Source organism: Fundulus heteroclitus, chromosome 23 (assembly GCF_011125445.2).
Source record: "Fundulus heteroclitus isolate FHET01 chromosome 23, MU-UCD_Fhet_4.1, whole genome shotgun sequence".
Taxonomy (NCBI): domain Eukaryota; kingdom Metazoa; phylum Chordata; class Actinopteri; order Cyprinodontiformes; family Fundulidae; genus Fundulus; species Fundulus heteroclitus.
In genome coordinates, this window is record NC_046383.1 from 6,578,835 (window position 1) to 6,593,406 (window position 14,572).

Sequence of the window (14,572 nt, forward strand, 5' to 3'; positions counted from 1 at the left end):
GTGGTGGACTCATCAATTCGTAAGATCCAGTATATATATATATATATATATATATATATATATATATATATATATATATATATATATATATATATATATATATATATATATATACAAAATGCCCTATCCTTATTATGCTATCTATTATTTGAAGTGCACCAGCCTCCCATGCAGCAAAGCTACCACACACGACGATGCTGTGACTCCATACTTCACAGTTGGGATTATCTTCCCAGACTTGCAAGCTTTCCCCGTTTTCCTCCAATTGTAAAAATGATCGTGACAGCCAAACACATCAATTTTAGTATCATCAGAGCACAAGACTAGTCTCCAACAATGAAGGACCTTTGTCTCAGAGTGAATTTGCAAATCACAATCTGCCTTTTGCCTCTCTGAATGGCCTTTCAGCGAATGCAGCTACCAGCGTGCAGGTCTTGTTTGACAGTGAAAAATTATGCTCTCTAACCAACTTCAGCTTTTGCTCTGGGGTTGATTCCCACGTCAAAAGCACGTTCATCTCTGGGAAACAGACCATGTCTGGAAAGTTCTGATGGCTGAACATTCTCATGATTTTTAAACTTGTATATAATTATTTGCACAGATGGATGTTGCAACAATGTCACACAAGGCGGAAATGTGTTTGAGGTGTGCTTTAAATGAATATATCCACAAGTGTGTCTCCAATTAACACACACTGTGAAATTTGAATTAACAAAATTAACAGAATATTTAAGACATAACATAATCAAAACATCATTTTCAAAAGCTGCATATTACAAAAGGTGTTTGCAAACCTCTGAATTGGAAGAAAGTAGGAAAATATCTATTTTATTATTTTGTCATTTAGTAGATAGAAATAACTTTGGTTATTCCAACTGACCTAAAACATGCAACTTTTAACCTGATTTAATGCCAGACAGTGGGAAAATAACAGTCTACGTAAACACCTAGCTTCAGCTGTATTTACCTAATAGTAATATATAGTAATATAAAGCCTTCATAACAACATCAACAAGTAACGTAATCTCTTGAAGCTGTGCTGCCAATTTAAGCCAATTAGGTTATTGAGTAGTTGTAAGCACCTTAAACTGATCCGGAACGTGACAATAGGAGATTCAATTATTTCTGTATGCTGTAAATAAGCGAAGCTTGCTCTGCTGCCACATTGCTAATGCTACTTTATTACATTAGATAAACATAAATGCTGGTGGGTAATACTGTGTAAAATAAAAACGGCTATATCTGTTCAACTAAACTAATTCTTAAACTCCTAGAATAATTAACCCATGTAATACTGTAGATACATTCATATTTTATAAAGATTTACTAAGTTGTTTAAGAGCAAGCACAAAGGGAGCGAAGGAGTCGTGCAAATCCATGCCGTGGATGAAACAGGTAGCACTAATTAATCCTGCCACGTTTCTCTGGCAACCTTGTCCCTGTCTCCGTGGCAATGTAAAGGCACTTTAATTATTTTTTTTAAATTATATATACCGAGCTCCATTGTTGCGTCAGAGATCACAGGCTGTGAGACCTCACGCTTGTGCAATGACGGTGCAAGCGAGAAACACAAAGGGACCTTTCAACAGGATGCCAGTAACACAACAGGGTGACATAATTATCATTCCAGCGTTGGAGACGTTACTTTGGATATAGATTCCTATTTTATGAGAAAGCAGACAGGTCTACAAGGGGATTTATGGCCCAAATTATCCACCTTTGTGAATGCAATTAAAACATGTGATCTAAAACCAGGACACTGTGCAGCATGTAGGCCTGCAGAAGAAAATGCATTGCTCTCACAACCCAAATGTATCATGCTGGGAATGGATCCCCATCCAGTGGCTGCTGTACAACCTCAAAGGGGGGATTTGAGCATGCAGGGAAAGGAACTGGTGCATGTTCCCCTTCAGGGATGAAAGCAGTCCGTGCAAGGCAAGGCTTGTCTCTTACCCTTGGAAGCATCCTTGTCTTCTTTAGCTTTCGCCACTTTTCCGCTCATAGATCCCAGTTTGAATGTGTAATTCCCGATTTAGGTAAAAATCGAAATCCCCCTATTTGCTGACCGTCCTCAGAGAAAACCGTCCCAGAGATAAGGGTTCTGTTAGGGGGGAAAATGCTGATGAGAACCACATTATTTTTTCATTTTCCACAAGAGAACAGCAGCGTTTGGTGATAGACACATAATGAAGCTTAACAAAGGACAGCGGGGGGGATGCAGTTCAATTAGGTATCAGTGAACGCATCCAACTCCGGCTGCCCTCTGCACACACTCGCATGTCACACGACAAAAGAAGCAGCACAGTTTCACTGAACATCCGGAACCAGATCTGCCAGCATCTCCAGACTGTTGGTCGGTTTTTACCCACCTTATCTCCTCCACGTTTTCTCCTACATCAATGCACATTGATGAAAGGAAGTGCTTCCACCATGAATCCCGCTATGTACCAGAAAAAAAATCACGATCTACTATGACAAAGGACCAGAGCAGAGGAACAAAAAAAAAAAGAAAAAAGAAAAAGCTGCGAAATAGAGCGCAGCCTTTTTCCCCCCTGAAGTAAAAAAAATAGAAGTCAAAACAGTGAAGCACACCATCTAACAAACCCAGAGAGGAATGCCATCCAGCGCAGCTTCTGCCACCAGCTTTTTGTTTTTGGCGTCTGGCGTTTTTTTTTTTTTTTTTTTTTTTTTTTCCTTTCTCCCTTTGCTCTCCTGAACGCTCAGCGGGCACAATCAACAGGACACGCAGGGTGAGAGCGCTCCGCCCGTATCAGCGCCGATTCACGCAGCGGACATTGGTTTTAAGACCTCGGTATCACGGCTGGGACGTAAACGAGCTGCCCCATCCATAAAAGCAGCCTGTGTGAGAGCTGTGCTGTCGATGCGCTGAAGAATTACAGCAGGGGGCTGAGCTGCTGCTGCTGCTGCTGCTGCATGGCGCGCACCATCTTGCTGTTGCTCTCATTCAGTCGCCTCGGTGGCGGAGCATTGCGTTTTCCCATTCACATCCAGCCTGCGCATTCTCCGAACAGGGGCTTTATTAAGGGCATAACTGACAACGTGAAGCAGTGACTCTCACTTATGTAACACAAAGACCCTAAATAATAAAAAAACAATGTTTTTTTGTTACCAGTTCACTACATACAAAACATTTCTTTTGGTGTGAAAGCAGAGACGTACAGGGAGCTGCAAAGGGCCAGGTGCATAAAGTTTGAAATGGGGGGGGGGGCCTATTCAAGGTATAATTTTCAGCTATTTATTTTTCAAAAGGGGCGGAGCTCAGATTGTGTAGATTGATTAAACCGACAGTGGGGTGTGTTTCAAGATTTTATTCTGAAAATATTTGCAAAAATGAATTTAATACAGAAACATCTATATGCCGTACAGTACGCGCTTTCTAGGCTCTGTTTGCATGAATTACTGCATCAGTGTGGTACGGCCTTGAGGCAATTAGGAGTTAAAAAAGCCCATTTTACTTTAATAGCGGTCTTCAGCTTATCTGCATTGTTGGCCCTGGTCATCTTTCTTTTGTCAATACTTCATAGATGCTCTTTGGGGTTAAGGTTTGGCAAAATTTGCTGGCCGTTCCAGCACGGAGACAGCAGAGGAGATGCCATGTCCTGCTGGAAGATGAAATCAGTGTCTCCATCATGATTGTCTGCGCAGGGAAGCATGAAGTGCTGTAAAATCTTCTGGTGTACAGCTCCTCTGACCATGGCCTTAATAAAACACAGCCAAGCAAAACCAGCAAATGGCTTTTGACTTGTGTCTTTGGTTCGAGAGTGGCATCAGGCACGTAATGCAACAGTTGTGCCTCATGTCCTGGACCCATCTGTTTTGTTTTTGGCTCTTGAAGCACTAACTGCAGCTGCAGTTCAGGCTTTGTAACTCTCACCCAGCTCAATGGGGTTTGGCTTCACAATCCTCTCAAGGCTGTGGTTATCCCTGTTTCTTGGGAGGCTTTACCATCAGCGGTTTTTCTCCCAGACAACTTCCCATTAAGACGTTTGGATGCAGCACTCAGTGAACAGCCAGATTATTTAGCAATGCCTTGTGTAGCTTATACTCCGTGTGGGTGTCTATTACTATTTGTAAATATGTGCAACAGAGTTTATTCAAATCCGTCGTCCATATCCTCCCACTCTTAATGCATTTTGGTGTGGTTATAAATTTGGTCTCAATTAAAATGTTAAGTTTCAACAGAGCTGATCCCTTGCTTTATACATCTCACTTTTTTATCAAAATGGTCAGATGTTTTTTCTAATGACTTTTTCCTGTTCCCACTCATGGGAAGTTCCCACTAAACTCTTCTGTCTTTTCTTAAGTTATCCTCTTAATACTCCATAGCAATAGTATTGTCACAGTGGCAATGAAAACACAGCCACGAGTCTGGATTTCCATTAAGATATTTAACAAAATACAATGTTTTTAAAAAAGCAAAGTAGTGCAAAAAATGGGAATTGTCCTTTTTGTGTATTTGGGTGAGGACAAGAGGCACACAAAGCTAGTTGAAAAACGTAAACACTGTAGACAGGAAATGGCTTCCTTTAAAACATCTGTGATCAATTCCTTTTGCCTTACGTGACGCCATCAGAGACATATGTAAAAACTTGATTTGGAGGAAGTCAGTTTTATATTGCATAATGTTTTACAACTTTAACAGCAAGCAAACACAAAAACTGTTTACTGCATGTTGCTCTACTGGCGACAAAATCCACTTTAGATTTTTAAGGACATGAATATAGCAGAGTCCTTACCTTTACACAGCACAGAAGCCTAGAAGCTGCAACTCAACCTTCCCGTTCAGGTCTCTAGTTTCATATACTAACGTTGCCACATGGACGGTTTACTCTGACAAGTAACAGCTTCTATATTGAAGTGAGAACAAAAATCACAAAACGTTTCAGTTTTTATCTAGAAGTCTGGTCCAATCCTTGTTAGATGTTTTCAGGGGTGATGTGACATCTCCAGGTTGAGCAGGTCTGCACCATTCAGTGGCGTTAGAAGGCAAAGACCTGCAGTTTGAAGGTTGCAAGATCTGTATGGTTATTTTTAGAAGAAACTTGACCCTCTCTGAACTTTCTTGACATGCTCAGATCTTCTTCTATGAGTTTTAAGGACACACTGTTAGGTGTTGTGACGTATCTTTTCCTCAAATTGTCAGCACAGTTTCCACACTGAACCATTTTTCTTCCGTTTCTTAACAAAAATAACTCAGTTATGCTGAATAAAAGTTGCAATTTCATTTCCATTCACATTTGACTGGACTGGGCAATAAAACAAAAGTCTCTACAGAGCAACATAAACATAAATACTCAAGCAGTGCAGTTCTGCCTCACAACATGGACCACTGGACAAGCTACTGTATAAAGAACAAGGGTTAGAGAGAGTGTAAATGTCACCAGAGTGTGTTCCCACTGTGTCCATGGCCTGTGACCTGCTTTGACCTTTCCAGCAGAGCTGCGTCCGCCCTCAGCCTGTTGAAAGCAAAGCCCCGGAGCATGTTTGATTCGGCAGTAGCAAACTCCTGACTCACACTCTGTCATATCCAGGCTCTGTCCACCCATGTCACTAAATAACTCTGAATCACTTGTTTTTGGCCGCTGATTGCAACATTTCAGCCGGATAACAATGACTGTGCTTTCAGCTCACGTTGCTCCACACATGCAGACAGACAAGTTTGCAAGCTTGTGTATACATTTTCAATTGAAATAAAACTGCATTTGTAAACAGAGAATTGATGTAATGTAGGGGTGCCTGATAAGCAAAATTGCCAGATTAGCAAAAGTTTTTTTTTCTTCTTTTTTTCTGAGCTGTCCATGCAACAGTGCTTACATTAACTTTTTTATATGATACCTGATTAGCCGCTTTTTACCCTTCTGTTACCAAACACACCACATTATGTGCATCCCTAGCCTGCAACAGTTGACTGCCTAGGGATATCATTGTTGTAATGAGAGATAGATTTTGAAACTAACATTATAAAATATTAGTATGGGTCAGATAATTAACTGTAGAAAGACACTCCAGGTTCTACATCACACATATTTGGAATTTCATGGACTTATCTTTAAAAAACATTGCCATTCAGTATAAACGGCATGGGTTGTTCAATTGTAAACGCTGAGAAGACGCTGATATTCTACAGAACAATAAATCACTCAAGGCATGAAAGGGACATTTATTCAAGAGAGTGCCTTGCTTATGGGTGCTCTGACTGAATTTTATGCATTTGTACGCTTCTCTAAATCATGCAGTTTAAGCAGATTTGAGGAAGAGAACTGCAAGGGATCAATTGATTGAATTCAGGATGTCATTTTAATGATTTTCAATTGAGATTGTTGAAGTTCTAATGCTATCCATCCATCCATCCATTACCCAATACGTCTATCCCTTGTGTGGTCGCGTGGGGTGCTGGTGTCAATGGGCGAGAAGTGGGGTACACTCTGGAAAGGTCGCCAGTCTATCGCAGGGCAACACAGAGACAAACAGGACAAACAACCATTCTTACATCTAAGGAGAGTTTAGAGAGGCCAATTAACCTAACAGTCATGTTTTTGGACTGTGGGAGGAAGCCAGAGTACCCGGAGAGAACCGACGCATGCTACCCGCTGTGCCACTGGGCAGTCAGTTTGAATGCTAAAATAATTAACATTTAGTAGCATCTGCATGCTTAGTATAAAGGTTAAAGCTACCTTTGTTACAAGCAGCCCATTAAGGATTATTGTAATCATAACAAGAACACTTTGACATAGCATTACAAATATCATATAGTAACAACACATTTATTTATCAGTTACTTTCAGTGCAAGCTCAGCATCCAAAGTTTTAATTTCAACTAAAATATGTATAATCCTAACCTGGCCAGCCAGACTCATAATGTGTAGCACTCTAAATTCTGCAAATTATCAATCTGGGACTCTTCCTATCCAAACCGTTTGGGGAAAGGAGGGACATTCAGCAGAATTCTGCAAGCTGATTCGGCAAAGCAACATCTAGTGCCCAGACACCAAAGGTTGATTTTAGCCAATCATGGTATAAATTAAAATATAAACAGCACGAGTCATGAGAACCTACAAAAATGTAAGCTAGTTGCTGTTTTGCTTTCAAAGATGAAGCAGTGGATTCCTACAAAACAGATGTGATGGCAGCAGCTACGCGTGCGTCTTCCTGCGCTGCCACGTTTATTTTGGTTCGGCTGCGGGCTCATCAGCTCTTGTTTTCATCACAGCTCTATGTCCCGCCTTAAACCATAATACTGCAACGTGATTGGCCCAAACCAGCTTTGGTTCGGACACAAACATTAAACTGGAGAGGTACAAGATGAATTCTCGTGTGTTTGTGAACACACAAATACTACGAGAATTCATCTTGCCGGCAAGGTTAGTATTCAGAAACCCATATTTTTCTCTGGTCTTTTTTTTTTTTTGGCAGTCAACATAATCCATCTTTCTCAACACATATCACAAGGCACAATCTTTTAGACGTAGTCCTAAAAACCTTTATGGCCATTCCTCTGATGAAGGACAACCTTGTGTAGATTATAATTTGTGCAAAACAACTTCTTGTAGAGAAGCCAAAACAGGTAGTGTGGATGTATTGACAGGCTTGAAATTTTTTTAGAAAAGCCTTTTAAAAACTCTTCTTCTTATGCAGTAGTATAATCTCACACTCATGCATTGGTTGCAGTTCACCTGCTGTGAGGTTTGTAGATTTTTTCTTACTTCTCTTACCATCTTCCTAACTCTGCACTGTCTTTCCCATTTTTAGGAACAGCTAATGCAAAGGAGCATCGGTGTCAGGACACATTTATAGTCCAAGGGGAAAAACAAAGTCACTGAATGCTATAATATAAATAATATATAACAATATTGAACTCAAGAAAATGATGAATGTCATAAGAATTAGCTTGTTATATGTATTTAACAGAAATTGGTATAAGCGCCAATAATCATGTTGCAAACAATTTTGTAGAAAAATATTTCTGAACACTGGATATTTGTTTCAACTGAATATATGAAATAAATTAAAGATTAGATTTTAAATTATATTAGGTTAGATTAGGCAAGCACAATTCAAGATGCACATCTTTACTACGGGTGCCTGTGTTACCAGGCATGTTGCATTTCTAAATTATAAGAAGTTTATTGTGATTATAATTTCTGAAGCAAATAATAAATATAACTTAAATTACCAGGTCTAGTTGCATAATTGTATGACTGAAATATGTTTCTATTCACAATAACTTATAAATTCTTCAAAACTACTGAATTACTTATTGTGGAAAATCATTTTTTAAGTAAGAACATTTTTTAAAATCTTCAAAGGATTCAAAGATTTTTTAGTCTTTCATTGAGTCTCATTGAATCTAATATTGCATCAACCTCACCGCTCTGAACCAAATAGGGTTTTATAGAAACAGGTTAAGATGCGTGCAACTACTCAACTTAAAACCAAAATCCTGTGGATAAACCAACTTCCAATGAAATCGAGGACTGCAAGACTGATGTAAACACAGATAAATGAGAATAACTGGGCATTTCTGAACACAATGACTTGGGAAACACATCAAAATAGCACAAAAAGGTATGAAATTAGCTGTGACACATTAAAAAGCTGGAATCTGCAAATGCAAAAAATACTTCTGCAAACTATAGATTCAATGTCACGGCATGGTAACTTCCTAATTAACTTAGCGTTGCATGGAGTAACACAAATTCCAGCTGCACTTTAAACTGGGATACATCTCTTAAGTACGGTAGTATAAAAGCAACAATACAAAGCCTGAAACAAATTAATGTTTCGGAACACCTGGCAAGGGCAAACCAACAATACAAAATCTGAAACAATTTTATGCCAAAGAAAGCAGTTAATAAGTGGGGCTATTATCAAAATCAATACTTCCTGTTTCTTGTAGCGAAGCCCAAACCGGTAGTGTGGATAACTTTATAGGTCTGAGGAACAAGGTGATGACGCCTTGATGTTGCTGAATACTTTGATACCGTTCTTGTCAATTAGTAAACGTAATCAAATTCAATTGAAGGTGCCTGCAGCATTCAAGCTGCTGGTGTAGCTGATTAGGTAATCAGGCCGCTCCTCTTGCAGGGGTGGTGATAATGACAACTGGTTCAAGCTTTCATCAGTGAGGTCAAGGACTGCTTGGAGAATTAGTGTCTGCTGGGAGACAAAAATTGAATTTTTCCACAATCAATCGCCTCACACGCCCAACACTGTCCAAGTTGCACAGTTTGCCACCTCTGGTGACACTTGAGAATTAAATAAGAGAGCTGGGTATATTTCAGGAGCATTAGGGGACTATTAAAAAAACATTCAACACTTGGGACAATGTTATTGTAAAGTGTGACAAAGTCATTACAATACATTATAAAAAATATGTAATGCTTACTTATTTGTCATAAATTAAAACAATTGTTAAAATATGCAGGAGAGGCAAATGCAAAACGGTTGAGAAAAATATAGTAAAAAGGACTTACAATATTTGAATGTATACAGGTGTTCTAGATTTTGGGTAAAAGTCATGGCTTCGATAATTATTCATCCATATTTTATATATAATTTGTTTTATCATCTTCATGTGTCAACGGTCCAAAATTAATTTCAAAGAGCATGAAAGAGTCAGCAAATTAATTCAAAAATCATTACAGGTCAGATGTCCAAATCTAACTCATGCTGTCATATTTCTCTCCCGCGTGTCAGATAATCGACGTAGCCGCTCCCAAGATTGCATTTTTATAGCCTTCATGTCAGAACACCACATGAGCCACATCTGCAGCCGCTGACCCAAATCAAGCCTTCACTCTTCCACACGCAAGTGAATAATTAGCACCCAAAGCATGTTTTTTTTGTGAGAAGAATTTCCCGTTTCCATCCAGTTTGTCCCATTCAATACAGCTTTTTTTTTTTTTTTTTTATAAATGTGTTTATCTGACATTAATCTAGAAAACAAGAGAGTTTCAAGGGTACTTTGTGACCAGCAGCTGTGGGAGCTCCAGTTGTCATTAACGGTGGCTGAACATCCCTGAGCCGCCAGCGACTGTAAGCCTTGCTGCACCACAGCACCAGAAGTTGATCTGAGCTCCCATTTTTTTATATGCTCACCATGGGAATCCATCATCAGGACGCTATGAGGAAAAGTGAGCTTTGCTAAATTGCATGAGCAGCAGTCAGGTCCTACTGCTTTGTTGTCTTGCACCCTAAAATTAAGATGTAAATACTGATGGCTCACTGGCACACTAACCTTTCTCTGTTAATTGCTTAGACTAGATTACAATTCAGTGAGAGATCAATTTACTGTGACACATTATTTTCTCATAATTATGTAAAATTAAATAACTTTACACGAGTCACCGGTTTCACCAACACTGCCGTACAAAAGAAACTATACCCATGCTGGCTTTTTGCTTTTACATTTTGACACTTTAAAACCACAAACCTTTATGTATTTTATTGAGATTTTATGTGACACACAAACACATAGAGTATTACAGAGTAATGCAGGGGAGATTATTAAAAAAAGATGAACGGTTTTCATTTTTTAGGCAATAAAAATTTGAAAATGCTTGAATCAAGCACCTTTTACTGTGATGCACCCGAATAAAGGTAAGAAGGAATAACTTAATTTATGTGCAGGTCATAGGTTGTATACGGTGCATAATTTTTGAGTGAAGTCAAAAAATAACAATATAAATTTCTAGCGTGTGGCACAAACATTATGGTCAGCCTCATGCTCATAACAGATTTGCACAGACAGAGATTGAAGTTTTTTGGCTTTATTTATTTATGCAAAATAAAAAAGTCCAGCTACACAGGACGGAGAGCATCTAGGAACATCATTCTTTTTTAAAATTCATGCCATAAATCCCAAATTAGATTTGGGGTTAGGGTCATGTCCCACAAAAGAATGTGCTTTCATCTAATGCAATCCACTGTAGGCCTGTTTGCATGCTTGGGTTGTCCAGCTGGAAGGACAACCGGAGCAGCAGTCCCAAGTCATTTGCAGCTTCTATCAGGTTTGCGCCCAGGAATCCCCTGCATTCACTGTAGCTGAGTCTGACATCTGTCGCTGTAATCAGAGAAGAAAAGCATCCCACAGCATGATGGTTCTACCTCAATCCTTAAGTATAGGAACAGTGTGTACAGGCTGCTGTGTAAAATTAGTTTATTGCTACACATAGCATTTTGTGTATAGTCGTAATAATTGAATTTGTTCCAACTCATCAAAGCACCTTCTTCGTCTGTTCTCTGCAAATAGGACTCCTGTTGGCTTTCTTTCAAATAACGGCTTTATATCATTGCATTTTATCCCCATAGATTTATAAAGAGTAAAACTAACAGTTCTCTAACAGTTCTCCTACCTGAGCAGAAGATCTATACAGTTCCTCCAGAGTTTGGACCACTTGGCTGCTTCTTTGGTAAATGCTCTTCTTGCTGGGCTGGTCAGTTAAGGAGGACGGCAGTGTCTTTTAACGCGTTTGATTGGTGCAGCACTCTTTCCACTTTTAAATGATGGCTTAAGTTAGTATAGTACTAATCTAACCATGGTTCAACTGTCCCGTTCTATTTAACTCAGTCTTCATGATGCTTCTTGTTCACTAATGTTCTCTAACAAGCTTTTGAGGCCTTCACAAAACAGCTGTTTTTCCACTGAGAGTAACTTACACAACACCAATGGACTTTATTTACCAATTTTGGATTTTTATGTTATAAAGAGTGGTGTGAATATTTTTTGAAAGACAATAAAACGTTCCTCAGGAAGATAAGAAAGGCTTTTTGTATATATAAGGGCATATGTGCTATTGGGCGTAAAATATGCAGCATTTAAGTCAGTAAAATCAGTAATTTATGCAGTAAGCTATCTGAAATATCACATTAATGTCAATGATTCATCAAGAGGAGGGTGAAGTAGGCGTTTGCTTTGAGGGACACTCTCATCCTCCATGCAGCTCCCTATGGATATTATTGTACAACCTTAAAATACTATAGTGTTGTGAAGAAGGCCTGATGGCACAATTTTGCTTTTAGTTTTTGAGTGTTGTTATAAAACAATTACATTTTTTGTACACTTGTCTGCCCACATGTTCAAAGATGGAAAATACCAAGAGAAAGGTTTGTTGGGTTTTTATAAATGTCTTTTGCAACAGATTAATTTATTTGACTCACAGGCTTTGTAAAGCCGAGACAATGATTGCTCCCATATATCTGCTTATCCTCCAAAGACAAGGGTGTTGCTCTGTTCGTCTGCATTATGGAACATAATCATATAATAATATTAGCAGAAGTTCTTGCATGAAAAAGGTCCTGGGCAAGTCCCTCTTTCTAATCCAAATGAGTCAAGAGGAAAACATTTTGGCTGCTATATGCATAATAACATCTGGTAAAGTCATCGTTAATTACCACAAAAACTGGAGATGCTTCCATTTCTGCACAATGGAAAACACCAAACCAGTCCTGACCTTCAAACATCATCTTAGTTTTGATCCTGTTTGCTTTACATTTTGCTTGAATTTACTTGCACTTTACTGTTGTAGAAATCCTTCCAGCTCTACCCAAAGGTGCACTTCATGTCCAATTTGTTCTGACTAGCTCCCTTCTGCATGAACTTTACTGCTACATTTTGGTGTTTTTAAGTAGTTCCTGTCACAACTTCTCGTTTTTGTAATTTGCATCCATGATAACAACATCCTCATACCGCTAATGATGTTTAGCATCGAATGACGATTCACCAAATCGTCCTGCTGGACACACCAAAAGCAGGAAGTTGTCAAGCTTCCAACTTGCACATCAAACCACTTTGGCATCTTTTACAGTCATAAGTCAAATATTCATCAACATCTCTGAAGCAGTCTTGCCTTTTAAAAAACAATCAAAAAGTTAGAAAATAATCTCAATATGTGTTATGAAGCAAAAAAAAGGGGGAATAGAAATCAGTGCAAGTCCTGGAATAAAGCTGAACTTGTGCTCCTCTGAATAATTTAGCAGTTAATTGGAGAGCCTACATAACACAGGTGGGTTCCCATTACCTGTGGAGTTGATAACTCCCCTCAAAAAATAAAATAAAACTAAATCTCAGAAAACTCATTATGGCTGCAACTGACTGATGATTTTGGTCTTTTGCGGCCCCCTAGATTTTGTCACCCTGGGTCATATAACCCAAATGAAAAATTATCTCATTATTAGTAACTATTTACCCCAGAGGTGAAGGGAAAGTTGATGAAGTAATTGTACCAAATTGTAGGAGGTTCATGTTTATTTTATTTTTTTTTCCTTTTTCTAATTAACGCAATGACCACCACTAATATTTTCTAATTAACTGATTCTGATCCATTCATTATTTTTAATCCTTCAAGTCCATAAACTTCCACACCTCGGTTTCTTTGACGCACACAAAGAAAAAAAAATTGGTCTTTTAAAGATCACAATAAAGAATTTTTTCAACAATGACAATACTTGGTAGGTTTTAAGTGAGAGATACAGCAAAAATAAAAATAAAATAAATCAACAAATAACCCAGGAGAATGGTCTTATTTAACAGCTATCTGGATGCTTTCCAAAGTTTTTCTTTGGTTTTGGCTGCTTTTTCACTTAGAAAAGATTGGAAAAGTGTCCGGGGTAAAGTTGTGTCCTTAACACAAAATCTAAGGGATGCAATGTTCTTCCATTGATCAGCTACTCTTGGCTGCTCATGACCTCTGGTCGTGTTCAGTAATAGACTGGATCAGGAGGTCACTATTAGACTGAGAGGGAAAAAAATGCTGAAATGAATTAGCTGAATGCAAAAAAAAAAAAAAAAAGGCCAATTATTACTGAAAAGGATGATAAAGCTTCTGAAGCTTAAAACAATGCTGCTTAGCCTCAGGCACATCAGGAAATCAACCAGAAAAAGCATACCCTCATCTGGAACATCTGTCAGTGACTCAAATGCTAAAAAAAAATGCAGTTTTTGCAACCCGGTGCCAAAGACATCCAGGAAGAAGAAAAGTGAGGCCGGTGACTTTCCCATCCCAGGCAGCAAGAAGAGCTCCTTCCAGAGTCACAGACTTTCTCTACTCCACAGTGATCAAGACTAAAAAAAGGACATAAAGCAACTAGGAAGAAGGAAGTAAGAAAAGAAGCAAGCTCTAACAAAACTTTACAACTAGGTAGCAGCTTGCACTGTCAAAATTAGTTTTTTGATCAGGAATGAATACAATAAAATATTAAAGTCTACAGAATAATATCCTGTCAGGGCTTTGGAAAGGATTCAGATTTTTTTTTTTTTTATTCTGACAATTATACGTTGATGCCTAAAGCTCTCTTTAAAAAAAAATCTGGCTGGTGAAAATATCTCTGCAAGAACTTAGGAAACAGCGACTGACCACAGCCAGTACTTACCAGTCATCCTGTATCATCAGGGAGGATTTATCACCTCTGAAACCAAACTGCCTTCCTAACATGGCGGATGTACGTCTCTGACGGGATGAGTCTCCCAGAAGATTAAAATCATCCAGCATAGTACCAAAGTAACAGAAACCAAATGACTGAAACACACATAAAAACAACAGCTTTCTATAAC

At 38.7% G+C, this 14,572-nt stretch overlaps 1 protein-coding gene across 3 annotated transcripts in view; it reads right to left on the minus strand.

Moving 5' to 3' along the window:
• The window catches only part of fgf13a (fibroblast growth factor 13a), a 142,553-nt gene extending 137,546 nt beyond the window's left edge, over window positions 1–5,007 (minus strand). Inside the window, exons 1-2 of one of the 3 annotated variants that reach the window (XM_021316002.2) lie at window positions 4,758–5,007; window positions 1,954–2,101 (exon numbers count right to left, since the gene is read on the minus strand). In XM_021316002.2, coding sequence (XP_021171677.1) covers window positions 1,954–2,002 — 49 coding nt within the window. In that variant the 5' untranslated portion in view covers window positions 2,003–2,101; window positions 4,758–5,007. Of the gene's footprint in view, window positions 1–1,953; window positions 2,102–2,369; window positions 2,999–4,757 lie in introns of those variants that run through there. The other 2 variants (XM_036126916.1, XM_012861839.3) reach the window with 2 other exon arrangements.
• Between the last annotated feature and the right edge of the window lie 9,565 nt (window positions 5,008–14,572).